At 52.0% G+C, this 25,281-nt stretch overlaps 6 protein-coding genes and 2 pseudogenes across 6 annotated transcripts; 3 read left to right on the forward strand and 5 right to left on the reverse strand.

The window, feature by feature from the left end:
• Positions 1-5,116: 5,116 nt before the first annotated feature.
• Positions 5,117-7,012, reverse strand: SAPIO_CDS6255 (uncharacterized protein; the record flags this gene model as incomplete). Its single annotated transcript, XM_016788402.1, has 3 exons — positions 5,117-5,284; positions 5,373-5,537; positions 5,627-7,012. The coding sequence occupies 3 exons, from the start codon at positions 7,010-7,012 to the stop codon at positions 5,117-5,119; spliced, it is 1,719 nt and encodes a 572-aa protein (XP_016641983.1).
• Positions 7,013-7,679: 667 nt separating this feature from the next.
• Positions 7,680-8,268, forward strand: SAPIO_CDS6256 (uncharacterized protein; the record flags this gene model as incomplete). The annotated part of the gene is made up of 2 exons (XM_016788403.1): positions 7,680-7,720; positions 7,938-8,268. 2 exons carry the CDS (start codon positions 7,680-7,682, stop codon positions 8,266-8,268), a joined length of 372 nt encoding a protein of 123 aa, XP_016641984.1.
• A 780-nt stretch (positions 8,269-9,048) lies between these two features.
• On the forward strand, positions 9,049-10,449 carry SAPIO_CDS6257 (uncharacterized protein; the record flags this gene model as incomplete). Its single annotated transcript, XM_016788404.1, has 3 exons — positions 9,049-9,224; positions 9,309-9,744; positions 9,826-10,449. The coding sequence occupies 3 exons, from the start codon at positions 9,049-9,051 to the stop codon at positions 10,447-10,449; spliced, it is 1,236 nt and encodes a 411-aa protein (XP_016641985.1).
• Positions 10,450-10,747: 298 nt separating this feature from the next.
• SAPIO_CDS6258 (uncharacterized protein) lies at positions 10,748-11,698 on the reverse strand (the record flags this gene model as incomplete). The annotated part of the gene is made up of 8 exons (XM_016788405.1): positions 10,748-10,826; positions 10,881-10,959; positions 11,030-11,095; positions 11,155-11,269; positions 11,330-11,395; positions 11,481-11,496; positions 11,559-11,599; positions 11,660-11,698. The coding sequence occupies 8 exons, from the start codon at positions 11,696-11,698 to the stop codon at positions 10,748-10,750; spliced, it is 501 nt and encodes a 166-aa protein (XP_016641986.1).
• Positions 11,699-12,309: 611 nt separating this feature from the next.
• Positions 12,310-13,987, forward strand: SAPIO_CDS6259 (RNA polymerase II transcription factor B subunit 2; the record flags this gene model as incomplete). Its single annotated transcript, XM_016788406.1, has 3 exons — positions 12,310-12,433; positions 12,524-12,611; positions 12,691-13,987. 3 exons carry the CDS (start codon positions 12,310-12,312, stop codon positions 13,985-13,987), a joined length of 1,509 nt encoding a protein of 502 aa, XP_016641987.1.
• Positions 13,988-14,498: 511 nt separating this feature from the next.
• On the reverse strand, positions 14,499-15,962 carry SAPIO_CDS6260 (annotated as a pseudogene; the record flags this gene model as incomplete).
• Positions 15,963-17,869: 1,907 nt separating this feature from the next.
• SAPIO_CDS6261 lies at positions 17,870-18,964 on the reverse strand (annotated as a pseudogene; the record flags this gene model as incomplete).
• A 2,451-nt stretch (positions 18,965-21,415) lies between these two features.
• Positions 21,416-22,578, reverse strand: SAPIO_CDS6262 (uncharacterized protein; the record flags this gene model as incomplete). Its single annotated transcript, XM_016788407.1, has 2 exons — positions 21,416-21,888; positions 21,987-22,578. 2 exons carry the CDS (start codon positions 22,576-22,578, stop codon positions 21,416-21,418), a joined length of 1,065 nt encoding a protein of 354 aa, XP_016641988.1.
• Between the last annotated feature and the right edge of the window lie 2,703 nt (positions 22,579-25,281).

Consider the following 25,281-nt stretch of genomic DNA (forward strand, 5'->3'; position numbering starts at 1 on the left):
TTGAAACACAATGGCCTATCCAAAAGCCGGGGTAATATTCCGCGCAACGTTGCTCCGCCTCCCGGTCGCCTCACAAGAGGTGAGCATCGATTGATGCGACTTAGATTTCGGAACTAAACGTTTGATCAAAGACTATCGCCTCTCGATAAATCCCATCGAAATCCCCCAGGCAGCAGACATGGCACAGGCAGCAGGTATTATTGCTGATCAGATCTGCATTCTCGTGAGGCAGATATTAATGATTATTGAGTGTCGGCTCAGTTGAGAGACCCTCTGACAGAGACAGATGACAAGTTATAGTTCAGTTCAGTCCACCTGAAGCTCATCGGCTCAATCCCAACTCCCGGCACATTTTGGTCAATTTCTAAAATGGAGTTACTTTTGGTTTTCTATTTTCTATCTTTTTGGGGGGGGGATTCACCCAACCTCCCATTTCTTCAGGGGTTCGCCTTCTGCTAACGAAGCAGGAGCTCTTGGTGAGGATCTCAATCGCAGCTCGCACCAAGCGAACATTGCAACCCAGCGCGTGGTAACACAAAAAAAGGAATTATTTTGGATTCGGTTAGGGTTTGGCTGTAAAGTGGGAAATCGGACACCTCTCAACCACGAGAACGGGCAGACCAGTGTCGTCTCTCGGGAATCGGATTACTCTTGCTCCTTGCCCAGGGTGAGTGATGCCTTGGAAGGCTGGTATTCGGAGCTTCTCAACCATAAACCAGGACGACGAGTACCCTCTGAAGAAGAAGATTGCTGGACTCGATGCTTTTTTCTACCCACGGCGCACCCCTTCTTGAGAGGTATGAGTCGCGTCTCACCCTCAAGGCCTGAGAGACCAGGCCAGCCTTCATTCGTTCCATCAGCCTGTTTCCTGAGACCCAGAACATATAGAGACAAGTCACGGCCGCAAGCTCCTCCTGCAGTCTAAAGTACCCAGTCAAGTCTGGCCATATACATGTATCCTCGAGGCGACATCTGCCTGCCCTCCCTCAGCAAGCTTCGAACCGCCACACAGCCAATGTGTATGTTTGGACCAGCTGTGTGCTCGCAAATAGTTGATCTTCGGGGCTCAAATCTGCGGTGGTAGGACAAAGCCAAGGACGGTGAGGTGGATATGTCCGCCACATGGCTTTGTTTGGCGGACGTACCCCAGGAGAAGCAACAAACGCAACCTTTATGAATGACTGGGTGGCGACCTCTCGTTCAGGCATGTCGTAATACTAGGTGCCGCCTAAGGGCTGACCAGCAATCGCTACCGCAGAATAGATTGGCCAACTCAGACTCCAGACTCTACGCAGGTAGAGTGACAATTTCTGGATTTTATCGCCGGCAAAGGGGAGAGTAGGCAGGTTTTGACCTCGGTTCAGTCCCGTCCGGAAATCCAGGGAGCTTTTCACAAATGACAGGGTCCAGGGAATAAAGACGGTGCAAAGAATGTGAAATTAATGAGGATCGCGGTATTTGCTTGTTCCTTCAAAGGTAAGAGTCTTGAGGAACCGGAGGACGCCAGGGGCAGCTTCATGAAATTGCTGTCCCGTGCTATCGGAATTCATCAGCGATGCCTGCAAAGAGGACGCGGTCTTCGGGTGTACGACGGTCGAAAATAACCAACCACCAGAGAGGAAGCAATTGATGGCAGCGCAGAGATCGAGGAACCTAGGCTGCCTCTCCATGCCTGTGAGTCTAGGAAGGGCGATCGTGATCTGGCCGTCTCCGAATCCGGCTGCTGGCCAAGAATTGATACATCCATCGGAAGGATGTTGTCAACAGGCAAAGCGAAAACGTCATGTGCAGTGCCTTGTACTCGGTGCTTCGATCGTTGTAGCCCAGGACTCTCACGCGTGGCGGGATATTGTGAGAGCTGTCTTATCACCTCGAAGGAACTGGCCGGATTGCCAAGCCGTGTGTCTTGCAAGCCCCTCAGTTCTTAGCGTGCAGTTTCGAGGAGACTCTCCAAGCGCTCTTAACACAGGTCTCTTACAATCTGGGCAATCGGGTCTGGGGTGTTCGGTCACCTCCCCTATCGCGCAAGGCTTCGCAGGGGATTGATTGCACCGCGGATACCAAAACCGCCCAACGTGGCTCGTGGATATGCCAAACTCGCCCACGGCCGTCGTACAGCGTGAATTCGTCAGGTCTCAGTTGTGGTAATGTCGACGACCCGCGGCGCAGCTCGGAGGCAATGTCGATGTTCGGTTTGCGTCTTTGCTCGCAACTAGCGAGAAATGTGAGAACTGGAATTATCTCCAGTACTATATATATATATATATATATAGATAGATACGAAAACAACGCACACACAGAATGCGTAGATGAATCACTGGATACCAGAGCCGACACGGAAAAAATGCTCTTCGCGGAAGGTCATGCGTTTGTCGGAACGAATGGGGCTCGTATCGGCGAAAAAGCCCACGCCACCACTCAGTCGGACTGCTCAGATTAGCCACGAGGGGGTTGTGGAGCTTTTTGTTGCCGACAATATGGTGGCAGGGACGTATGTTGAAGAATCACAGCTTCCGGTAGTGCACCCCGGAGGAATGTTTCCCAATATACTCGAGGGCGGCCGGGCAGAAATAATACGAGTTGCCCTTCTTTAGGCTCTCCTGGTCGAGAGGTCCTCCAAACCCTTAATCCTTGATGTCTCGACTTCGGTGTTAGACGGTAAGCTCGCTTGAATCGCCCCAATGTAAGATCAGATCAGCGAACAGGCAAGCTGCCTCGTTCTCCATCAGCGGGTCAAGTCAAATGGGGTTCGGCGCTTCTTGTCCTTTAGTTTTCTGTCGGCACCCGCCTCGAGAAGCAGCTTAATCACTTCGACCTCACTTCGCCGTGATCAAGGGTTCGCAGTCATCCCGACTACGACATGATCTACCGTTCGGCGAAGATTGGATAGTTGTATCATGCCATCTGGCTAGGGCTCTATGCTTTCGTGGGGCTCGAGCCATGCTAAGCCTTGTAGCCTTGATGAGGATGATTTGTTGCTGAAGTAGCAAACCACCAGCTCTTGTAGGCGATGCCAACTCTTTGTTCAATTTGTTGTGTCGTAGAGCAGCCGAGCCAAAATGATGCGTATTATCTGTGGCGTTATGATCGAGTTGTGTTGACCAGATTAATCCAATATGGCCAACATACACAACGCGTGACGATATTGGCGATACTAACGATACTGACGATACTGACGATACTGACGATACTGACGATATAGAGCGAGTGCCGCCGAACAGATAAATCTCGAGAAATCCAAGCTGGGAGCCGAGTTCCCTTGTCCATTGGGCTTGACTTTCGCGTATCGTCAAGCTTAGACGCTCAGACACTAGGAAGAAAGTCTCTTGACAAGAAAAGACAAAAGCAGAAGAAAAACAGGAAGAAGGCTGGGTTTTCCTGCCGCTCCCCATCGCCCTATGGGCCACCACTCCCTGGGAACTCTTTCAGGTATGTCGTCTCCGATACTCGTGGATTGGCTCAAGTCTCGCATATGCCATCCCTGAATACGCGTCTCAGAGGCAATCTGAATGGAGGCCCCAGACGGTGTTGGGTGCGTCCAGCTGACGGCCCCGAGGGAACAAACAATGGGGGCCTCTTGAATGAGCACTGGGCCGCAGGTCGGCCTCTGCCATTCCCGAAAGGAGAACCACATCTGTAGGAAGAAACTTCACACCGCTCCGGAGCCCGGTAAGGCAGCCTCTCGTTTCTTGCATCCACGGCAATGTAACAGATTCTCGCGTTCAACGGTGATCAGTCCAAGGTTCCAGATGCGCTGGGGTCCGCAGGGTCATCAACCCCTGAAGAATGATACCGGGAGTGCCCAAACGACAATTGAATCTCGCACGATATCGTATCCTGGGTGATGGGAACTCTCCACAAGCAGAATTCCATGTGCGGGAAGATATTCGACTCGCAAGACAAGCCCCGGGCCCAGTAAGGTGCCCTCTCGGTTCTGGCATTATCGGCAATGCCACAGATGCTCGCTTCAGAGCCGATCAGCCCGAAGTTCCTGATGCGCCGAGGTCCTCTCGGTCGTCAACCCCGAGAGAATAACAATGGAAGTCAACTTCGAATGAGGATTGAACCTTGGGAGGATGTGAACCCCTCCCGAAAGCTGAAGTCCATGTGCAAGCAGAAACGTGTCCAGTACGATGATCTGTGTTCAGGTGGCGAAGGGAAATGTACAAGAGCCGAAGGTGAAGTAGAAGAACACTGAGAGGCTGTAGGTGTCGATAAGCCAGTTCGCCTAGCCTGGGGGCGGAGGAGAATATTGAGGATCTGAGACCACGCATGGGGAGGAATTAACCAAGAAGGTTGAACAGACAGTCTATCAGCGCTGTCCGACAGATGTATATATAGAGAAGGGAAAATGGGCAAAGACAAGATAGGACAGAAAGGAGTTGAGGCCCATAGATGACATTGCCGATCCGGATCATGAGGAGTTACCTGGGAAGAAGGGAGGCAAAACCAAACGAGCAGAGGCCGCCAGATGGCATCGTAGACCCAGAGAGCATGCGCCTACCAAGGCCACGAAGAAGAGAGGGGGAAAAAAATTGTGTGAGTAAACAGGAGAGAGCCACAGATGCCATTGTGGATCGAGAGTATATATAAGGGTGCCTGAGACGTGGGAAGAAGAGAGGGCGAGGCGGAGGGGAAACACCTCCTCTTCATATACCCGATCTTGGGGACTTGGGGACCTTGATTCACGAAGGCTCAAGAAGAACGGGAGGAAGAAGAAGAAGGATTTCTTGTCAACGAATCGGGGAATACAAATGACGTTGTCTACAAGAAATGGGGCGGTCTTGACTGAGACCGTTTGCACACACACGACGAAGGCGAATCAAAATTCATGATAGCTGATTTCCATTTCATAACTGCATGGATCCTCGATATACTTTCAATATCTGGCGGCTCACTCAAGGCAATTGGCCAATATACACACCAGAAAAGCAGAAAAGCTCGGGTCGGCATGGGCGGGCGCATATACGAGAATGACGGGAGGATGAATGCTTGACAACATCGTTAGGCCCTGTTTGTGGGAGCTCCTGGAAGGGCTGAGATTTCATTGCTCACCTCAACTCCAACCATGGAACGTATGCCGATATTCCGCTGGCACCTCCATCGGGCAAGACAGTCACAGGCCGAGACCGCTTCCGGGGTCGTACAATGACTTTTGTAGCGGGAATGGGATCCAAGTCCTGAACATGTGCCACTCAAACAAGAACAACTTCATGACCTCGGGGTCCTCCAGAATCTTGCAATGGTGTTTGTGCCCCTTGTTCCAGCCTACGGTTTGACATGCCTGTGTAGAGAAAGGTTAAAAAAAGGTTGCATAAGGATGTGCAAGTCTTCGAGAGCACCAAAGAAATACGTTTGAAGGGAGGGCATACCTTGTCACAGTACCAGAACACATGGCACCTGGCGCATTTCTTGGGGAATTCGCGACTCAATTCCTTGTCGCATCCATGACACTTCATCGTTTCTTCCCTGGGGGTGTAGTACTGCAAGAGCACATCTCCAAGCTCGTAGAGGCCGGTAAGAGACGTTCGGAATCTCTGTGGCGTGTGGGAAGTTGGGGACAAACGTTAGAAAGCCGTGGAATAATTGGGTTGGGTTAGGGACCATGTGTACGACTAGTACTTACCTTGAATCGGTAGGAAGAATCAACATAAATGATCTTGGTTTCATGGATCTGTGCATAAAGGACGGCAAGGGTTTCACCAGGCACTAGCACTTTGCCGGGAGTCAAATTCTCAGGGTAGAGGGAGTGGTCATAAAAAAGGGCAACTAGGCATCGGTTGCCGAAGCGATCCTTGACTTCGATGTTGACCCGTTCAGCGGTATCTTGGACACCCTCGATTTGGGCGAGAAGACACCAATGCTTGCTGGAGGGGCTTACGGCGTTGTCAGAGCCATAGAAGGCGGGATCGGAATGGCCTTCCTTCGGAAGCTGCTGGTAGGACGGGAAGTACTCAGTAGATCGGAGATTGGCAACGAGAGCATGGCGATCCGCAATGGATGGAACGAGAAAAGATTCGGCTCGCCAAAGCCAGTCTTCGTACTGGGTCCTCGTGAGGCCGAGCGGGATGTGGTAGCGGCCAGTCTCCCACTCGCTGGTGAGACTGGGTGGCCATACGCGAGCCGGGTCTCGCATGACTTCCATGGCTTTGGCAGCCGAGACACTGTTCCAGCCCTCGCAAGTAAGAGCAATATCATGGGCCCGCTTGGCAAACGCCCTCGCCCGGGCGGCATCGCCGTGGATGTAAACGAGCTCGGACGCCCGGAGAGTCAGTCGGTAAAAGTGAAAGCCCAAGATTTGTTCGGCAATGCACAGTTTGACCATTTTGCAAAGACGCCAGAGATTGTCGCTGGCCTTGGAGGGTGTCTTGCAGTCATCAAACTCGGAATCTACCGTCTTCTCAAGTTTCGACAGCTGGCTCAACGATCCGTCCATCTTTTCGAGGTCTGTCTGTTTGAGGGAGCACAAGCCGCAAGTGCACTTGAAGTGGAACTTACTCTGGAGAATTTCCTTGCGCTCCGCACTAGGCTGGAAGCCTTTAAGATATGTCAAGGTCAGCTCGTCGCCCTGTTTGACGTCCGTCATGACATGGATATGAAGCTTGTCTTGGTTAGGGTCCCAGGAGTTGTGACAATTGGGCCTGCACGAGTGGTTCATCCTCGACGCCTTGATGAAAACGCCGTAATTGCCAGAGCCGGGCTCGAGCGGGAGAGCGTTGGTCTTGCAGATGTTGTAATACTTGAATTTCTCGTTGTGAGGGACATTGTTGTGCAGCGAGAAGAAGGCTTTCTGCTCGGCCTTGTTGAACTCATCGACCTTCTTGGCAATGGCCTCGTTGAGGCTGTCGATATTCTTTCCCCATTGGTTCCGATCGGTACGAAGGATGGGAGACTCGGAGATGATCCGAGTTCCGGATGGAAGATCCCGGGCGGCGACGAGCCCGAGACCCTTTCCCTTGAAGCGTTTGGTATGGTATCGGGGACCGCTTTCGTTGGTAGGTGTCGATGCCATCTTGCTGTAGTGGCAGTGTCTGTTCAGCAATGATGACAACAGCAATGAAAAGGTGGCAATAACCACCAGAATAATAACAAAAGTGAATGAGAAAGTGCCTTTTCAGGGATAGATCCAATAAAGGTGGGTTGTGAAGGTGATAATATTGTCTTGAGATGAGGATTGGGTGGTGGTAAGTCTATGAAATCCTCACACAATAAACTCTATTGTAGAAAATAGAATCTTCAGCTTATGGGAAGTCTAGGGAAGTCTAGGGAAGCCACCTGGAGCAATGAAGCTCTGGTGGGCGACACGCTGAGACGCGTCAACTTCATGCCTCCCATCGCAGCTTCTCCAAGAGTGAAGCAACTCAAAAACCCCAGGTTTTAGAAGAGCCCATCACAACTGCCCCAGGTTTGGATGTACAAGCGGATGTACATTGTACATTATAACCTTGTCCCCACATCGACCCTCAGACAAACTAAGCTAGTCTTGGCAGATGGGTAAGGAGAAATGGGCAAGAGCTCCTCGGCACAAATACAGGCGATAAATATTTCCATGGCCGCCATGAAACTACCAGATGGACAAATCGATATATTCCATCGTCCTCAATTAAGAGTATCATCAACGCTTTCCGAGGTGACTCCGGGCGGAGCCACCTAGAGCCGAAGCCCAATTCGGAGCCGACATGACGCGATCCACAGATTTCCTCATCCGGGGAAGCACGCAGTAAGTGCTGCCCCTCGAGTGGCGGAGCGAGGCGGAATGGCGATATCGACTGAACGGCAACTGGTATGGTATGTTACTTACCTGGCCCTGCCTTCGAACCCGATTCTTGGCGCTCTGAGCTGGCAACCCGACTTACCTTGGCAATTCACACGTCTTCGAAATAGGCGTCACCCTGCACCGCACCTGGCCCTAGTGCTAACGACGAAGTAATTCCCAGTGCATATTCAAAGGTGCCGTTCCAAGTGATGCAACAGATGGAGATGTCTTACGAAGTACGGAGTACGACGAGAAACGACGCATTCGACCAGATGACGACGTTGACGTCTCATCCCGATGCCGATGCCAATGCTACTGCCGACCCCGGATCTCATGCCAATGGTGCCCAGTACCGAGCACCAGCCTTCCGGTGGCGCTCCCTGAAACACCAGAACCCGCATCGCCAGGCCAGGTCTGTCAGTCTCTGGGTCCGTGGGTCGATTCACTCTAGGTCAGGGGTCTGGTCGGCAGACCCCTCTATGCACGCCTGCGACCTGTGGCCAGGCTCCTAACCTCCAAGTGGGTCGGCACTCATAAGGCAATTTAAGGTCGTGCTGCTTGTCCACGACTCAGGCATGAGCATTATCATCGTCAACGCTACCCGTGCATTCAAACTCACGTCCACGGCATTTGGACTCAATTGACATGACTACCTGGAGGCGCTCTCTACCTTTCATAATCTAGATTATTTGACGAGATAATGGTTTACGAAGGAAATTCCCTTGGCAAAAGGCTGGTTGTGGCGTGTCTCAGTCAAGTGTTCTCGTCCTGGGTTGAATGTGCAGGCACCGCCTCAGTTCTCTGATGGCGATGCAACCCAACGGACAGGCATTGCTCCGATCTTATCACCTAGCGCAAAAATGATTGGCTTGGAGCCGTGCCTGAGCCTTGTCAGGGCGATCCATGTTCCCAAAATAAGTTTGAATCACACGCTATGCTGGGGTTGTTTGTCGATCCTGCTTTTGCTCACAATCGCTCATAAGCCCAATCTCCCCCAATCGCAATAATTGGCCATGCCTTCCCTCTCATGTGCGTTGTTGCTCCCTTGAGAGTTTTCTCTAAACATCAAAACGAAAGGTCGGTTTCCGTCCGAGACAGCACGGATTCCGGATTTCGATTTCCTGAAGTGGCACCTCACCCATCGGACTCACCTCCTGCTGTTAGTAGTCAAACGGTAGTCTCTCGAGAAGCTGTAGCATTCGATCTCCGCAAGCGAACCTAACTCCGAAGGAAGAAAATCCATCATCAGATCGAGAATAGGTGTGCCCAGCGCATCGAATCCCACGCGCACCATGTCAGACTACAGAAATTACGGGCCATTCTACGCAGCGGCCGCTGGTCTCACCGGCGCGATCCTTTTCACCAATACCGGCCTCTTTCTAGCAAGTCTCTGTGTTTGTCGCCGCCTAGGAGACCAGGCCCGTGGCTTCGTCAGATGGCTGAAGGTCTCTTTCCCCTTCTTCGGCGGGTATGTAAATTATTGGAATCCTATCTTCTCTCTGCGCAACCCAATTACCAAGCCACCACTAACAATCGATCTTTCCATCCTTAGATTCCTGTTCTTTCACACCCTCGCATGCGTCCTCGGAGCCTTGCTATGGTACGATGTCATTTGGAACTCGGGTGCCTACCGTGTCTCTTGGAACATCGACTCGTTTTTCTATATGATCGCCAAGGCCGCCGTCGTCCTGACATTCTCGTCTCTCATTCGCGGCATCTTATTCGCACGGAATAGCACCCCGGCGAAGTTGTCGGCTCCAGCCCGCATTGCCGGCATCCTCTTCTTCGTCCTTGTCGTCATACTCTCAATCGTCTACTTAGGCGTCGCAATCTACGCCAACGTTGGCTATTACCAGCGCACGACTGGCAGGCATGCCTGGAGAATCGAGGGGGCTATCAACATTATAATCTTTGTAATCTCCGTGTTCTTGCTGGCGTTATCTGCCTTGGTCTTGACCAAGGTCAAGCAGTTTGCCCACTTGAAGAAGGTGAGTGACTTTTCTCCTCCCGCGGGCTAGGGCATCCGACGTGATTGGAGAGGACCAGAACTGACCCCTCCTCCCCTGTAGGCTGCGACGATCCTTCTCGTCGCATCTGTCTTTTTCTTTATCGAGAATCTCTTCAGGGTCGTCTGGATCGGACTCTACGGAGGACTTACACTAGAGTCGGAAATCGCCATCTCTCCAGACTATGGTCTCATTCTCGAGTTCATTTTCTCTACCATCCCCTTCTTCCTGACCCTCGTCACCCTTTTCCATCTCGGCCGCAACAAGAACGCCCTGGCCTCTCCTCCCACAATCATCGCTCCCGCCGGCGTCGCTGCCGTGCAACCCGTGCAGTACGCCGGCCAGCCTGCCGTTCCCGGCCAAGTTTACGCGCAGTATCCCACTGGCCAGTATCCTGTGCCCCAGAATTACGCCTATGGGCAGCCCCAGGGACAGCAGGCGTGGCAACCCGGCATGTACTATTACCCTCAACAGCCGATTCCGCAACAGCAAATACCGGCGGCTACGTATGCCCCGCAACCGGCCCAGCCCCAGACACAGCCTACCCCTCAAGCTCCGTCAGCCGAATTGAGAAGCACCCCGGCGCCAAACACAATCAGTAGCATGTCTACTACGCCGATACAGTCGCCGGTACCGACGCCGATCCCGCAACTATCCGAGCTCGGCCAAAGTAAGGAGAAGCCGTGAGATTTGCGATAGTTGGGTGTGGCCGAGCCCTTGGAAAGGGGCCAATCGTTTTAATCACGGGACGGCGGTTTCGAAAGATCCCGGTCGACGGGGCGGAGAGTTCTCTGGTCAGGTTAAATAAGCATTATCGCTGGGGAGGGGGCGGAAAAGCTCTGGACTTTAGGTGTCTATTTTCATATGTCTTCTGTATTTATCGGGCGGTAATAATACCCAGTTGCGATGTTCTAATCAAATCACTTTATGATTATACGAATATACCTGCTTACCACGCTATGCTCCGCGTTCCTGAACCTCACGCCTATTTGTCCGTTTTGTCGACGAACTGATTGGGGGCTGCGTACTCGGGCTTTTCGGGGGTGAGAGTGCCCGCGACGTATCTGAATCACATTAGCTTCTCCTTCTTAGACTGAGATTGGGCATCAATGATATACTTTGTATGGCTTCCTCTCGCCGCTAGCTCTCCCTTGGAATTCCAGAAGTGAACCATGGTATAGGCCAGCGTCTTTCCGACTGAACGCGCACCCAGTTAGTTTTCCGTTCACTCTAGAGACTAAGGAAAGAAATCGCGGAAGAAACCTACTCTTCTCGCACGTAGCTGTACCAGTGACAGTATCACCAACCCGTCCCGCCACGCTGATATAGGAGACTAGAAGCAAGTTAGATACCCCCGTTCTAACAAGCCTGCTGGATCAGGGCTCTACGAACCATTAATGTCTGTAGATACGCCCGTCGCGAATCTGCCCATAGACGCGACGGCGAGAGAACCACCGAGGTCAACCATGCTTGCGATGCATCCTCCATGGAGGGTACCGAGTCGGTTCTACCAGCAGAGTGAGCGACCATACGAACTTCGGCAGACTTGGCTTGAAAAGGGTCTTACCGTATGCTGCCTCTTGATGTCTAGTTCGAAGGTCACCTTGCCGGCAGCAGCCTCCTTTATCCTAAACTAAACGCATGCATTCTAGGTAAGCTGCTGCGCCCAGAAACGGCGGAACAAGGGCACTCCAGGCAGGGATTGAAAAAACACGTACGTGCTCGCCGAGAAGCCTGCGCCAACATTCAATCAGTTGAGGCAATCCCTCACGGCCAAGATACGAGAAAACACGCACCTCCCTTCAAGACCGGAGTCAACCATAAACGACCGCCAAACCTAGATATTTATTGTTAACATCCTCAGAGCGACTCTCAATTATCCGTTCAAGAAACCTACGGCGCGTACAAAGGGCCCGGGTGCCAGCTTTGTCGTCATTTTCTCTTTCCTTTCCCGAAAGCAATCCAATTGACTCCGATCAATCCAAGCGGTAACAAGATCCGGCGCAGAAAACACGGAAGTTCGAGGCAAGATAGGGAGCACTCGGAACCGGCAGCTCGGCTTACTTCAATTTATCAGCGGCTTCGATTGGCCAGGGAAGGCGCGACCGGGGACTTCTTTCCCGCTGACTCCTGAGAGCTCCACAACGCCATGTCATAGTGGGGATGGCCTAATTTTGAGGGAAGGAACAATGGAACAGAGTTCCAGAAACCTGCTTAGATAAGCATTTAATGCAACAGGCTGCAAGGTTCAAGGCGAAGCATTCGAGCGGCTCAAAAGTTTGGGGAACCTCGAATATCACATTTCCTGTGCAGCCCTGCCATCTTCCACGACCTCATTCCGATGCGACACGTCCAATCTCCCCGAGCTACGAAACACACAACTCAACCCGAACCCCGCTCCTTCGACCTAGCATGTCGCGGAGCTCCCGACCTACCCCTAGTATGAGGTAGCCCCTCCGAACCCCGATCGACGCCCTTCCTATTGTCACGCCGTCGACCTCAATCTCCTCTGCACCGACCTCGACATTCCCTGCAACGACTTCACAAATGGCGACCAACTCCCTCCAGCTCGGGGACTACCTCGAGAAGCTCCCCGGCACCACATTCCGCAAGCTCTATCAGCAGCCGTCGACGGCCTTTGCGATATTCCGGCGGATGCTGCCCCATCTTGGTATGCGCTGCCTTGCTTCGCGCGCCGGAAGAGAAAATGTGTAGACAGGGATTTTTTGGGCTAACGCAGGCTGCGATTCTCTTCCCGCAGCCAAAACTATCGTAATGGCCCTCCTTTATATGCCGAAACCGATGCTCTACTCTGATCTAGACATCTGGGTCAAGCCCGAGTCTGAACGGTAAACTTCCTTTTCCTCTATCCCTCGACAAGTTCTTTGAACATGAATCCGCTAAACGTTTCTTTCCTATCCGTCGCAGCGCCAAACGCCACTCCCTCTCCGTCCTCCGCAGCCTCCACATAATCATGATATCCGTCCCCGGCAAAGGCAACAAAAAGCAAGAAATTCAACTCACAGCCAACTTCAAAAACTCCTTCCGCCTCGCCCTCGACGGCGGCGGCGACCACAACTCCTTCGGCGTCCTCTCCACCCTCCCCATCCCCCCCGAAGTCGACCTCCCCTTCCTCGAGCGCTACGCCCGCAAGAAGTGGGACGACATACTCCACTTCGTCGTCAACAGCGTCGGGAACCGCGCGGGTGCCGAATCGTCCAGCGGGCCTAAGCTGTCCGTCAAGGAGCTCCTGTTAGCGGGGCGGTTGGTCGAGAGGAGGACGGGGGGGCATATGGGGGGGGCTGCGGGGGTTGGCATTACGCAGGCCGGCTTTACGTTCCTCCTCCAGGAGGCCAATGCGCAGGTGTGGACGATGCTGCTTCTTTGGCTGGAGGCGGCTGATCGCTCGGGGGCCGGCCAGAGCGTCGACATGCTCTCGTTCCTCTTCGTCCTCGCTAGTCTCGAGCTAGGTCGCGCATACGATACGAACGCCCTCACGGAAGAACGCCGAAACATGCTGCCCTTCCTCGTTGACATCGGCCTCATCTTCATCCCCTCCCACAAACCCCAACAATACTTCCCCACCCGCCTAGCTACGACCCTCACCTCCTCATCCTCCTCCCTCCGCACCGTCTCCGAGGGATTCGCCGCCGTCACCTCCCTCACACCCACAACCACCGGCACCCCAACCACAACCGATACCTCAGCCGTCACCGCTCCCTCAACCACCTCCCAAAAGGGCAGCATCATCGTCGAGACCAACTACCGCATATACGCCTACACCTCCAACCCTCTCCAAATCGCCGTCCTCGCCCTCTTCGCCAACCTCAAGATGCGTTTCCACGAGATGGTCTCGGGCCGCCTATCCCGCGAATCCATCCGCCGCGCCATCTCCTACGGCATCACCGCCGACCAGATCATAAACTACCTCGCCGCCCACGCCCACGAGCAGATGCGTCGGAAGGCCCTCGCCAACAACAAGCCCGTCCTGCCGCCCACCGTCGTCGATCAGATACGGCTCTGGCAGCTCGAGAACGAGCGCATGAAGACTACGTCCGGGTTCTTGTTTAAGGACTTTGACGATATGAAGGAGTACGAGGCTTGTGCTTCTTACGCGACGGAGATTGGGGTTTGTGTTTGGAGGAGTGATAAAAGGGCTATGTTTTTTGCTAGTAAGCATGAGCAGATTCGCGACTTTCTCAAGTTGAGGAAGAGGGCCGATTGAGGAGGCCGATCAATCCTCTCAAGGGCCGCTGGTTGCTTTGCAGCAACCAGAAACGCCTTTTTCCAAAAGTTTGGCTATCTATTTTTTTCCCCCGCTTTCTTTTTGATCCTTCTGAGAATAGGAATCTTTCATGGCGTTCGGAGAGATGTAAAATTACAGGGTCAATGACACCAAAATTCCCCATATTCGAGCAAGTCTGGAAACTTTTCAATGTCTTAGTCTTGTTCAATGTTAGATGGTCTACGGAATATAAAAGCTGTACAATAGAATACTTCACTTGATCGAACTTTGAGATTTTCAACCTCCCCCCTTTTTATTGTTATTTCCTTTTCCGCAACTATTGTACATGTGCCCTTGATACCAAATTCCTTTCCCTCCAAGCATCACAGTCATTCTCAGTTAACATGCAGAAATACGAGGGAAAAGACCAACCAAACAAGAAAAACACAATAGAAACCTCACAATCACCCCATCCTAGCCTTCACCAATGAATGTCCCCTCACCTCAAAATTCAAACATACTTCTTGGGACCAAAGTTAAACAACCTGCACATAAACGAATCCTTCATCGTGCCACCAGGTGGGAGGAGTGCAGGGTTGCCCTTCTTTCGCGCAAACATCTCTTGCCAGCCATAAAGACTGTTCAACGCAGTATCGTTCACACAGACACTTGCCAGGTACTTGAAGATTCGCCTAGACTTCTCCTCCTCATTGAGGAGTACATACTTCTTTCCATTGATGTCCAACGCATCAAAGTCGGGAGGGAACATGGTAATAGAAGTAAGGCGGTCCTGCGTCTCTAGTCCTCTGAAAACTTCCGCTCGATTCTCAATGGTCAACTCCATGTCTACGGGGATCAGGAATTGCACGTCATCAAATCTCACGGGGGGGCTGCCCGGAGGACGAATCGGGCGTCCGAACATAAGGTTATGATAAATTCGATCCGCGGTCGACATAAAACGGCCAGTCCAGTAGGCCGATGGTTGGGCGGCGTCAATGTAAACTGGGTCGACCGGACTGTGGGTGGTGGGAGTGTGGAAACTCAGCGTCGACGTTGATGAGCGATCCTTGACAGGCTTCGAATTCTGAAGATCTGCCGGCGGCTCGCTAGCTTCACTGGGACACCGCATGGCAAACGGCTTCTTGACGGCAGTCTTAATGTTCTGTACCATGCTAGATCTTCGAGGGTGAAGGCCGTCGGAAGGGCCTTCATGCTCTGGCTCATCCTCTTGGCTCTCATCACCCTGGGTATCCTCCGCAGCGTCTAAGCCCTTAAGGAGGCTCTCCGCCTCATGGGCACCGGTCCGAAAATCGTTGTCATGACGACGGTCGAGTGTATCAACGACGGGCTTTGGCCTGGTTGAATCGGGGGTCAAACGGAAATTTTGACCTTGAACACGATGGAGTGGTCGGTTCCGACAAGGAGGGGGTCCAACCCGGCCTAGAACAGGATACTCCTCGTCATCGCCAGCGAAATATTGCGTATCAGCTACCTTTTGTGACTTGTGAGCCACTCCCGATGTCTCAAAACCTCCATCTGCCTTCTCAACAGGGTTGGCGAAACGGCCCTCTCCCCAATAGGCAGTTCGTGCTCGTTCACTATACGATGTTGTTCCACCGACGCTAACGTGCATGCCGGCGTGCTGGCTTGAAGGGGCAACAGGGGCATCGACTTTAGGCGCTCCAACTACAGGCCCACTACGGGAGCGCATAGTCGTACATGGAGCATCCTGGCTCGATGGGACCCTGGGCAAGGGTCTACCGGCTGGACGACACGGCTGGGTACTCTCCTCGGCATTGGCTGAACTGCAGTAATCCTCGCTGTATATAGTGCCCCGGGGAAAATTGAATCCCGGAGGGGGGCGACGGGTACGGGCCGAAGCCGAACGGTGCTGCTGGATGGGCACGTTCTCCTGGCCAAGGTCGATCAACTGGCGAGGGTTGTCATAACTCTGGCTCGCATGAGTAGACTCCATAGTTGAAATAATGCCTCGTCTAAGAATGCAGTACCGGATAGATATTGATCTAATGATACAATTAGGTCGGGTTTGGAGAGTAAATGAGACTTTAAGATGAGCGGAACCTACTGTTGTCAGCGTAGTCGCCGTTGCTTGCTACTGCTCAGGGACGTTGCGTTCGTCTGGCTGAAGCAGAGTCGGTTCTTTCTCCGGAGGCCTGGATGTTCCAATAGCTTCCAATGCGGCAGCGTAAGATGGGTAGTCTGATAACAATGCTGTTCGTACAGCTCGAGTCACAGCGGAAACGACGCCTGATACAAAGCCTTTGCCGATACTGATCAGAAGCTCGAATGGGATTGTCCGCAGACGTAGTATCCAAGTTGCAACGTGCAATTGAATACTCAGGAATACTCAGGATGGCTCTGATGGCGACCAAAAGAATTCGAATAGAGGACAGCTGAGTATGGTAGATGACCTTTGCTGTACAAAGAGATATGACGACGAGCAACTCAATGATTGCCCGAACCGCGAGGGCCAATCTCCCGAGGGATATCGAAGGATTTTGACCAGAATTCATAATTGCTGGAAACAAAAAAAGAATGCTTTAAATAGGATAATAAAGTCGATGGTCGATGGATTGGTGGCCGAGTTAAGGAACTGTCAATGGGCAACCTGGTCGACGTCGGGAACCTCGACAGATGAATGATGGTCTACACATACACAAGGACAAGAAGTTAGATGAAAGAAACCATGGGCCAGAGAAACGAAAGACGAAGCTTGGGCAGTGACACAGACAATGGGAAAATGTTCCTACTTACGCGAATGGATGGCTGGTGGATGCTAGACACCAAGTTCTATGTCCTCAAGCAGACACGTTCCTTCACTGCCAACTAGAGAAAGTTGATGATGCCTTTCAAAAAAGGAATCAATGGCAAGATGACAGAAATTGGGAGCGGATGTGATCTTGACAAGGTTATACTCTGTCACAGAAGAAAAAGAGGGATTGTGATAGAAAGAGGATGGAATCACAATGTGGAGACACAAGGCAGGTCCTTTGGATTCTGTAAAGACAAAACAAAAGATATCCTTGGCATCTGCGATTGTGATGGGGGAAAAGGGGAGAGAGTTTGGGGGGAGAGGAGGGATGAGTCTCTTTAATAGTAGATGTCTGGGCCGGGAGTGATTGGGGGCACAGGAGTGACTGGAACTTGGAGAGATTGGAGTAAGGAGGGCTGGAGCAGAGGTGAAGAGATAGAAAAAAAAAGCTGATAAAGTGTTTCTCCAGTGATCTAGAGTCTCAAGTGGGGGAAGGAGCGGTGGTGATGATAATGCAAGCTGGGGAAGAGGGCAGGTACGATGGTGATGCTGGTCAAGATCAAAGGATGGAGGAACTCGGACGCGTCGAGGACAAGACACGGTATATCCGACTCTAGAGAGACGTCAAGAGATCAATTATCGCTGCTACATTTGCTTCGAATACATCAACCAAACAACATTCCGTCAGTTTCGACACATAGGTCTCGACGACATGTAACAGATATCACGAAGCACACAAGGAAGAATACGGCAATGGCCCCGTCAAGCTTCAATTCATGACATGTATATCTTCATGCTCTCATAATCGCTTCATCTAAAGTTCGTAGGTATATCCCAAATGCACAATGCAATGGTTCACCATCCTCCCAGGGGCAAGAGCTGGTCCCGAGTTATTTCCCAAGCAAATAAATACTTCTAAGGTCATGCCTTGTACAAGAAAATTAAAAGAATAAAAACGAGTTTCTCAGTGGGACAAGAAGCAAAAAAATATATATATATATATATCAACACTTAGAGATAACTCATAAACTCGACCCTAGCTCTGCCAGAAACACTTTACAAAACCGTCAGCAAGTTTCCAAAAACAAGTTTGCAAAATATTCCTATAGTCACCTGTCCTCGTCGTCGTTCCAGCCGTCAATAGTGAATCGGAACGTTAAGTCGGCTTCGCCCCGAGGGAGAGGGTGGCCGTTGCTGTCGTATAATGCCCTTTCGCGGAAGGTAACTTGACCGTCCCAGTCGACTAGGATGATGGTCTGTCGCTGCGTGCCGTACATGCCTTTGGCAAAGCCCATGTTGTTGTTGTTGTTGTTTCCATTGGTTCCGTTCGTGGTAACCCCATTCGTAGAGGGGGAAGGAGAAGGAGGGTCTTCGGCGGCTCTGCCATTTCCGCTTGGCCAGCCTGTCCTGCCTTTGGCCTTGGACTCTTCCATTTCTTTGCGATGGACTTCGTCTCCGACGGGCGGGATAAAGATTGAATGCTTCAGCTCGTTGACGTAACCCATCAAGTCCATGCCGGGATGGCGCGGTAGCCTGTCGTGGTCGAGCAAGCCAAAGAGCTTCTCGACCAGTTGCTCTTCATTGAGATTCTTCTTGATGGCCTCGGTGATAATCTCCCCTAGCATTTGCTTGCCGTCGTCGAGTTTGGGCCATTTCTCGTCATTATCTCCGTAACAAGCATTGCTCAGCGCGCAGACCTCGCCACGGGCTTGCGCAACAAAAGGAACATGAGATACATCGCAGGCACGATTCGAAACAATGGCAATAGGCTCGATATCGCGGCCAGAGTCGGTCTTGAAATTCTTTTTTAGCTTTCCGCAGAGCATAGAGAAACCGCCAACACCCTTGACGCCTCCGCCCGCGACGAGGCGTTGCACTGATTCGGCTGTGGATTCTTTAGCTCCGGTTCCTAGCCAGTAGGTGACCATGCCGCCGCGGCTGCGGATGGCATGAATGGGATGATCGGCATCATCTACGTCGGTTTCGCGGTAGTTAGTCAAGACGGCAAAGACGCCGTCTTTCGTAATGCCCATCCAGGTTCCCTTTTCGGAACGTTGAAGATCTCGGGCTGAGAGGACGTCGGTCCCGTTGGGGTGATTCCACCACTCGGGCCGGCTGGTAGGGCGGAGAATAAACTCATCTCTGTTGTCGATGACGATGAGGGCGTAGTCTGGATGCGCCGTTGTGAGAAAGACGATGCACATCCTGGGCGGTAGGAGAGTGAATTCCGGAGTGATAGAATTATGTGTGAATGTGGGTGTGAGAATATGTATTTGAAGAATGAGATGGGATGGGGGAAAAGAGGCAAGTGAGAACAAGCGGTTGAGATAAACGTGAATGGGGGTTTCTCAAGAGGTAGCTGCCCAACTTCAAGGGTTCTTATTCCCGATTCGGCGGCAGCAGCTGGCGTTTACTTTCAATGCTTCCAAGTCTGTGAGTTTCAGACGGCAATCGAAGTTGAGTCCGGGCTTATGCAAGAGCGAGAATGATGCACGGACTAGCTGATCACGAGGGGGTGGGAGATCGAATTAGAGTCGATTGTATGTTGTTCAACGTCTTTGGATAGAAGAAAGTAGGTGAAGAGGAAATGTTGAAATGTTGAGAAGCGAAGGAGACTGACGGCCCTCCCTTGGCAAGCTTTTAAAGAAGCGTCACCTTGGGCTGCTGGAATCCTAGAGGGGCGAAATCGCACGGGTGCATATGAAACTCTGGCTCTATCGAGTCCGACGATGATGCCGATTCGGCGCCGTTCTGGTTCGTTTGTTTGGTGGCAGGGGTGTGTGTTACGGTCGGAAGTACGATTCGTTGGGCATTCGCCGGGGGTGGATTGGGCCAGGAGAGGCTTCTCGGGGACCAGCGGGGCGAGGTTTTGCAATTTCCAGATGTTACTGCTGGCTACTGTTGCTATCGGGGCTGTGGGCATCGCAGGATGATAGGTTCATGTGGTCATATACGTCTGTCCACACGCAGGCAGAGTCCACATATGGGAGGGTACCGTTTCTGAGAATTGGAGGATGACGACGGCGGAATCCGACGGGGCAGGAGATTTTTTTTGGCTTTTTTCCCCTTCTTTTTGGGGGGGATCCCTGCTAGAGACAAGTGGGATGGATGGATATGGTTATGCGGGTATAAAGATGGGTCATCAAGATCGTATTTTATGGGCAGGAACAGAGTGGGATTCTTGGCTGGCTGCGAGTGACGCCAATGGTCGGAACGAGAATAACTTTTGCATCAAACTGAGATTTTGAAGTGTGCCTGTCTCGTTTCTGGTTAATCAACAGTGCCAATAAGACAACATTGAACAATCTTCTCTCGACTTCGAGAAGCGAGACGTGCCCCGGAAGATTCTGATCGTGCAAAGTGTCTGCCCAGCCCAACGTTCTTGCCACCAGAATGTGTTCCTGTCAACCTCGGCTTCCAACCGGTGGGCGCTTTCCCTAACCAACCCTTTCCAACTGGTGCGGTTCACTACATGTGCCGAAAAATACCGGCGGCGGAAGGCAAGGGTCAGCAGCAGGAGGGCGGGCAGGAAGGAGTCTCCGAGTCGAGTTCTTCCAGGTGATGTACTGCCTGGGCTATTTGGAGTGTACCTTGTACAAGTGATAGTAATCATCAGGAGTGCATCATCAATCATGATCTGATCGAGGTCGTACCTCGAATCTCACACTAGCAGCAGGCGACAGCTTGGCATCAAGGCTGGGCAAATTCACCAAGCATCAAGGTACTTCATCTTCAAAAATGGATGACAGGCAGTCAGACGGAGGACCATATCAAGGATTGCATGAGAGCGGGAAGGTCCCGGATCCCAGATTCGCGATTCCAGATCTCATCGACTCAAATGCAGGGAGCGGTTGTCAACTCCAATTGCCAACTCTGTTTGCTGGGCTCAACTTGGTTGCGACTGCCCCGCCCCCGCCTTCCCACTCCCGTACGAAGTACCGGGCTTGAATACAATGTGACATTCAAGATTGTAGGCGAGGACATCCGACATCATCATCCGCACACGGCAGGGTCGACTTGAAGTACTTCACTGGAAAGTATAGGTACTCGCGGACGGAAGTCGTCAGTCCTCAGCTGTGCCCCTTGCGCTTGCCGCACGCTCTCCAAGATACCCAGCTGATCCATAGATCTGGCGCCGAGATACCCACGTGCAGAACCGTTATTTTTGGAACCTGAATATTGTATTAAATGATTAGTATACGAGTAACGAAGTACGAGGGATCGAACGAACAGGAGAAAAGGCTCTTCCCGACCATCTCGAACCACCATGACGAACCTCCCTGCTCAGGGTCCCACCTCCCGTCCTAATCGAAGTGGTGCCTCACGCGATACTTCATCCGTCGACACTGAATTCAACCATCCACTTCTCACCGCCGGTGGACTTGCCTTGCGAAGCATTAGGCTGGAACGAAATGTTTGATTTTTTGCCACTGCGCAAGGTGCCTGGAGGGTGCCTGGATATCGAAGCTGTATGAAGGACAGAACCATCCCGAACCATGTCCGCGACAAACTCCTGACATTGAAGAAGAGATCGAATGGGTCACCTTCAAATAATTTCCATTTTCAAATCAATAATTAAATCATTTTTGCTTGTGCACGCAAGTTAATCCAAAACTCCAGGTGATATTAGACCAAAAGAAGGTTTTCTCTTTCGCCTACAGCTCATCCTTCTCCTGAGTCGCCTCGGTGCTCGCAGTCTTCGCCTCCATCGTACTACTTTCCTCCTCATCCTTCCCAGGCACTGCTTGGGTCTCCCCTTTCTTCTCTTCAGTCAACCCCTCGGCCGCCTGTGCCTCACTCTCCACTGCTGCCTCCTCCTCTCTCTGCCCGGGGCGTCCCTCCTCCGCCACCTTCTCGGCCTCCTCAGCGGCTTCTTTAGCTTCCTCCTCCTCTTCCGCTAACCTCTTGGCCTCTTCTTCTTGACGCAGTCTCTGCTCCTCTTCCTCCTTCTCCCTCTGTAGACGCGCGGTACGCGCCTCCTCTGTCTCTTGTAAGATCTGCGCCTTGACGGTAAACTCGATGTTTGGGTCTCCGGCGTCATCGTCAGGCCAAGTGCGGTCGACGGGCCAGGCAACGATTTTCTTGTCTTCGGGGTAAGCCTGGTAGTTCTCGAGGTTCAGTAGTTCAGCTATATCAGATGTCGAAAATTAGCACATGTCCCATTCGCTCTCTCAGAAAGGGCACTGGTAAGTGGTAAGTGGCAAGTATCATAGAACTCAAACTTACCCTCGCAGTCACTCCCATCCGCGACCCAAAGCGGTAAGATATCATAAATCGCCCCCGGCGCAAACATCAACACCTTATCCTCATCCTTAACCGGCTCCTCCCCCTCCTTCTTCGGCTTCGCCGTCCCCGCAATCCTATCTCCCTCCTTCTTAGGCTTCTCAAACACCGCAAATTTAAACTTCGTCACCGATTCCGAATCTCCCTTCTTCTGCTCCTCGATCCAAGCCCTCACGGCCCTTGGCACATCCGCGTACTCCATCTTCATAATCTCGCGCGACTCCCCCTTATTATCAACGCCGTCCCACGTACCGGGGTATGGCCGTCCGCCGAAGAAGTAAAAGATTCCGTCGGACCAGGGCGCGAGGCCCATGGGCGGCTGCTCCTCGAGATCGGCGATGAGGTGCTGCGAGGCGCGGTAGGTCTTTTTGGATTCGCATGTCGCTTCGAAGCCAAGCGGGGTCGGGTGGGCGCCGAAAGGGTCTTGCCATTGGAAGCTTTCGACGACAGTGGAGATGACGACTTGGGCGTGGGAGGGTGGGAGGGCGCTGAGGGCTGTGAGGAGGGAGAGGAGAAGGGTCTTGGATTTCGACATGGTTCGAATGGATTTTCCGGCGATTGAGCAGGAGAGTATCTTGCGGCTAGAAATACACGAGGAGAACTAACAGACCAGTCCAAGCAGAGGAAGGAAAGAAACAAGAAATATAGAATAAGGATTGGGATTCGAAAGAGTTTGTGACTCGGAGGGGAGACCCAGCGAACATGATCTATTTCAATGCGGATGTTTCGACCCTCCTCTCTCACAAGCAACCGATAATCTAGAGCCCCAGGAAGCTGCTTTGCTGGCCATTTCTCCAAATTCGGCTCCATCCGCAATATACGTGCCGCGTCCTGCGTCCCCGGTGATGGTGATCCGACAATATTACCCGGCCAGGTGGGCAGAAGGGGGAACAAGAAAGGCAGCCACTTTACTAAACTTGGACACGGAATGAAGAAAAAAGGCGAGGGTGACCGGTGCTGTGGTATTTTCAATATATTTTCTACGGCGAATTTCTGCGAATAATTGGTAGACGAGAAGACCCTCCGAGCTCGACGGTTTAAAAATAGATGGGATAATTCAACGATTATCGGATGGCGCAGGATACTGGTAGTGGGTAGGAATAGAATAGGCGAAGCCACCACTCGTCGTGTACGAGATTGGAGATATTTTATCCTTTTGGGGGCCCTTCACCCCGAGTGCTGGTCCTACTGTCGAGAGGGTAGATTCTCTCCTTGAGACGCCCGTCTGCTCCTCGGCCCGTTGTTCTCCGTTGCTTGGGTTGATCTTCGGGCTGGTAGGTATGCAGAAACGGCATTCCTTGAGGACGGTGACTGTCTCCATGTCATCCTCGCAGCATTCTAAGGGATCGGAGCAAGCGATACACTCGATATCCTTCAAGTGGCCGCACTTCCAGACGTACTTGGTAAGTTCGCACATGACAATCGGCGAAGTTGTTCGTCTCAAGGGTCCTGTTCGAAGAGAGAGTCCTCACAGAAATAATGATGCTGTTGAAAATTTTACAAAGGGTGTGAGTTGGCTTGGGAATCTCTGTCGGCTGCGGGGAAGAAGTCGCCACAGCACCGTTGACGTCGAGGAGAAGTTGAAGCGGAATGATGTTGGCTTCCATGCCCACTACTAGAGGGTATGAGCGCTCGCTTTTAAACCATAGTGGTTTTCAAAGGAACTCAATACTTCATTCCAAGGCTGTGATCAAACAGTTCTTTGTTCGACTGGGAGGAGCAGATGGAGCTAGCTCATTCCTGAGACAAAGACATCGGAGAACTTGGTCAATGGACGAGCATTGAGCCTCTCTCGCCTCTTTGTTCCATAGCGGTCCTATGAAGGAGCAAAAAGAAAATACCGGGCACCTTCAACAAGGAAGATAACCAGCATATATATAAAGACAACGGGGAAGATATGGGCAGCAAGGGCGAGAGAGCCGCTCTTCTGGGCGCCAAACCAAGTTGTCAAACCACATGAGAGTACTTGCGGAGTGCTTGCCTCGATGTGCCTAAGAGCCTCGGGGCAATGATATGTCGAGGAGCGGACAAGATCTAGGCCATCTATAGTTCGGTGATGAGTGTAAGGTATGGACTTTCGTGGCCAGAACTTGTCTAGGTGAGAGTGCTCAATATGAGGATGTGATTTCCGCCGTGAAGACATATGTATATCTCGCGTCCAAGTTATACCCGTGACTTTGTCTGGCGGTGGCATTTTCTTCAGTGGTGGACTCGGTCACTGGGGTAAGAATAATAACATGGAACGCCTGGCATGTGGGAGCCCGCGAATCTAGGTCGAGGATGGGCTGGTGTCAAGAGTATCTCACGTTGGAATAAGATCCACCCCAGCCCAAAGCATGTCTGTTGGGCTGACATAGTGTAGTCGGTGATGCCAGAAACATTTATGTTCTTTCCCAAGACCAAGCCATTTCTACCAGAGCTTGGGAGGACAGCAAGCGAAGACACAGGCCATTCGATCCGGAGGCCAACTCGGCCGTTTGTAGCTGCAGTCTGCAGAGGAGAACTTGTCTCTTGCAGCAAGCTCGCGCATGCATTTAAAATGGCCAAAAAAAAAAAAAAAATGCTGCATGTGTAAATCGCCTTGCCATCTTCTCTTCTGCACATGTGGTGATGCCCTCAAACTGCCGCCTGATCGGCTGCACTTTTCTGGTATTGCGCTAACGGCTCGATATCGCGGGACTTGGCCTCAACCCGCCTACTTTTCATATCAATGTTGAGGACCCTTAGGTAGAAACTCAGAAGATAATCCATACGTGTCCATAGATGAAGCTTCAATAACTGAAAAGGCCAGTTCATGCTGTTGTCCCATTAAGTGCAGCCTGGCCTGGCCTGGCCTGGTCGTGCTGGCTCTTACGCTTGGGTCGCTGACGAGGGGCGCTGACGTCAATGTTCTAGACGACGATCGGTACCTGCAGGGTACCTAACCCAAAGTTTCCATGTTGCTGATTGAACTGGAGACTGGAGGCTCCAGCTCCCAACTTGAAGCCTGAAGTGACATTGATGACGCGTGCTGCCCTAGGCTGCACTAATGACTGCCACTAGCAGGGCCCTAAAGCGCCTCAGCACCTCAATTCCAGCGGGAGACTCTGTTGTCATTGGTGTATGCCGTGAGGCCCACTAGTGGTGGGGTAAACCTTCGAGGTTTTGAGGTACCCTTCTTGTACACTGCCTCGTTCTTGTCTCGATCAGGCCTCTGTTTGTCCTCGTGCTCAGCCCAGTGCTCCTTCCCCGGTTCCAG

The sequence above is a fragment of the Scedosporium apiospermum genome (assembly GCF_000732125.1).
Source record: "Scedosporium apiospermum strain IHEM 14462 chromosome Unknown SEQ_SAPIO_0101, whole genome shotgun sequence".
NCBI classification, from domain to species: Eukaryota; Fungi; Ascomycota; class Sordariomycetes; order Microascales; family Microascaceae; genus Scedosporium; species Scedosporium apiospermum.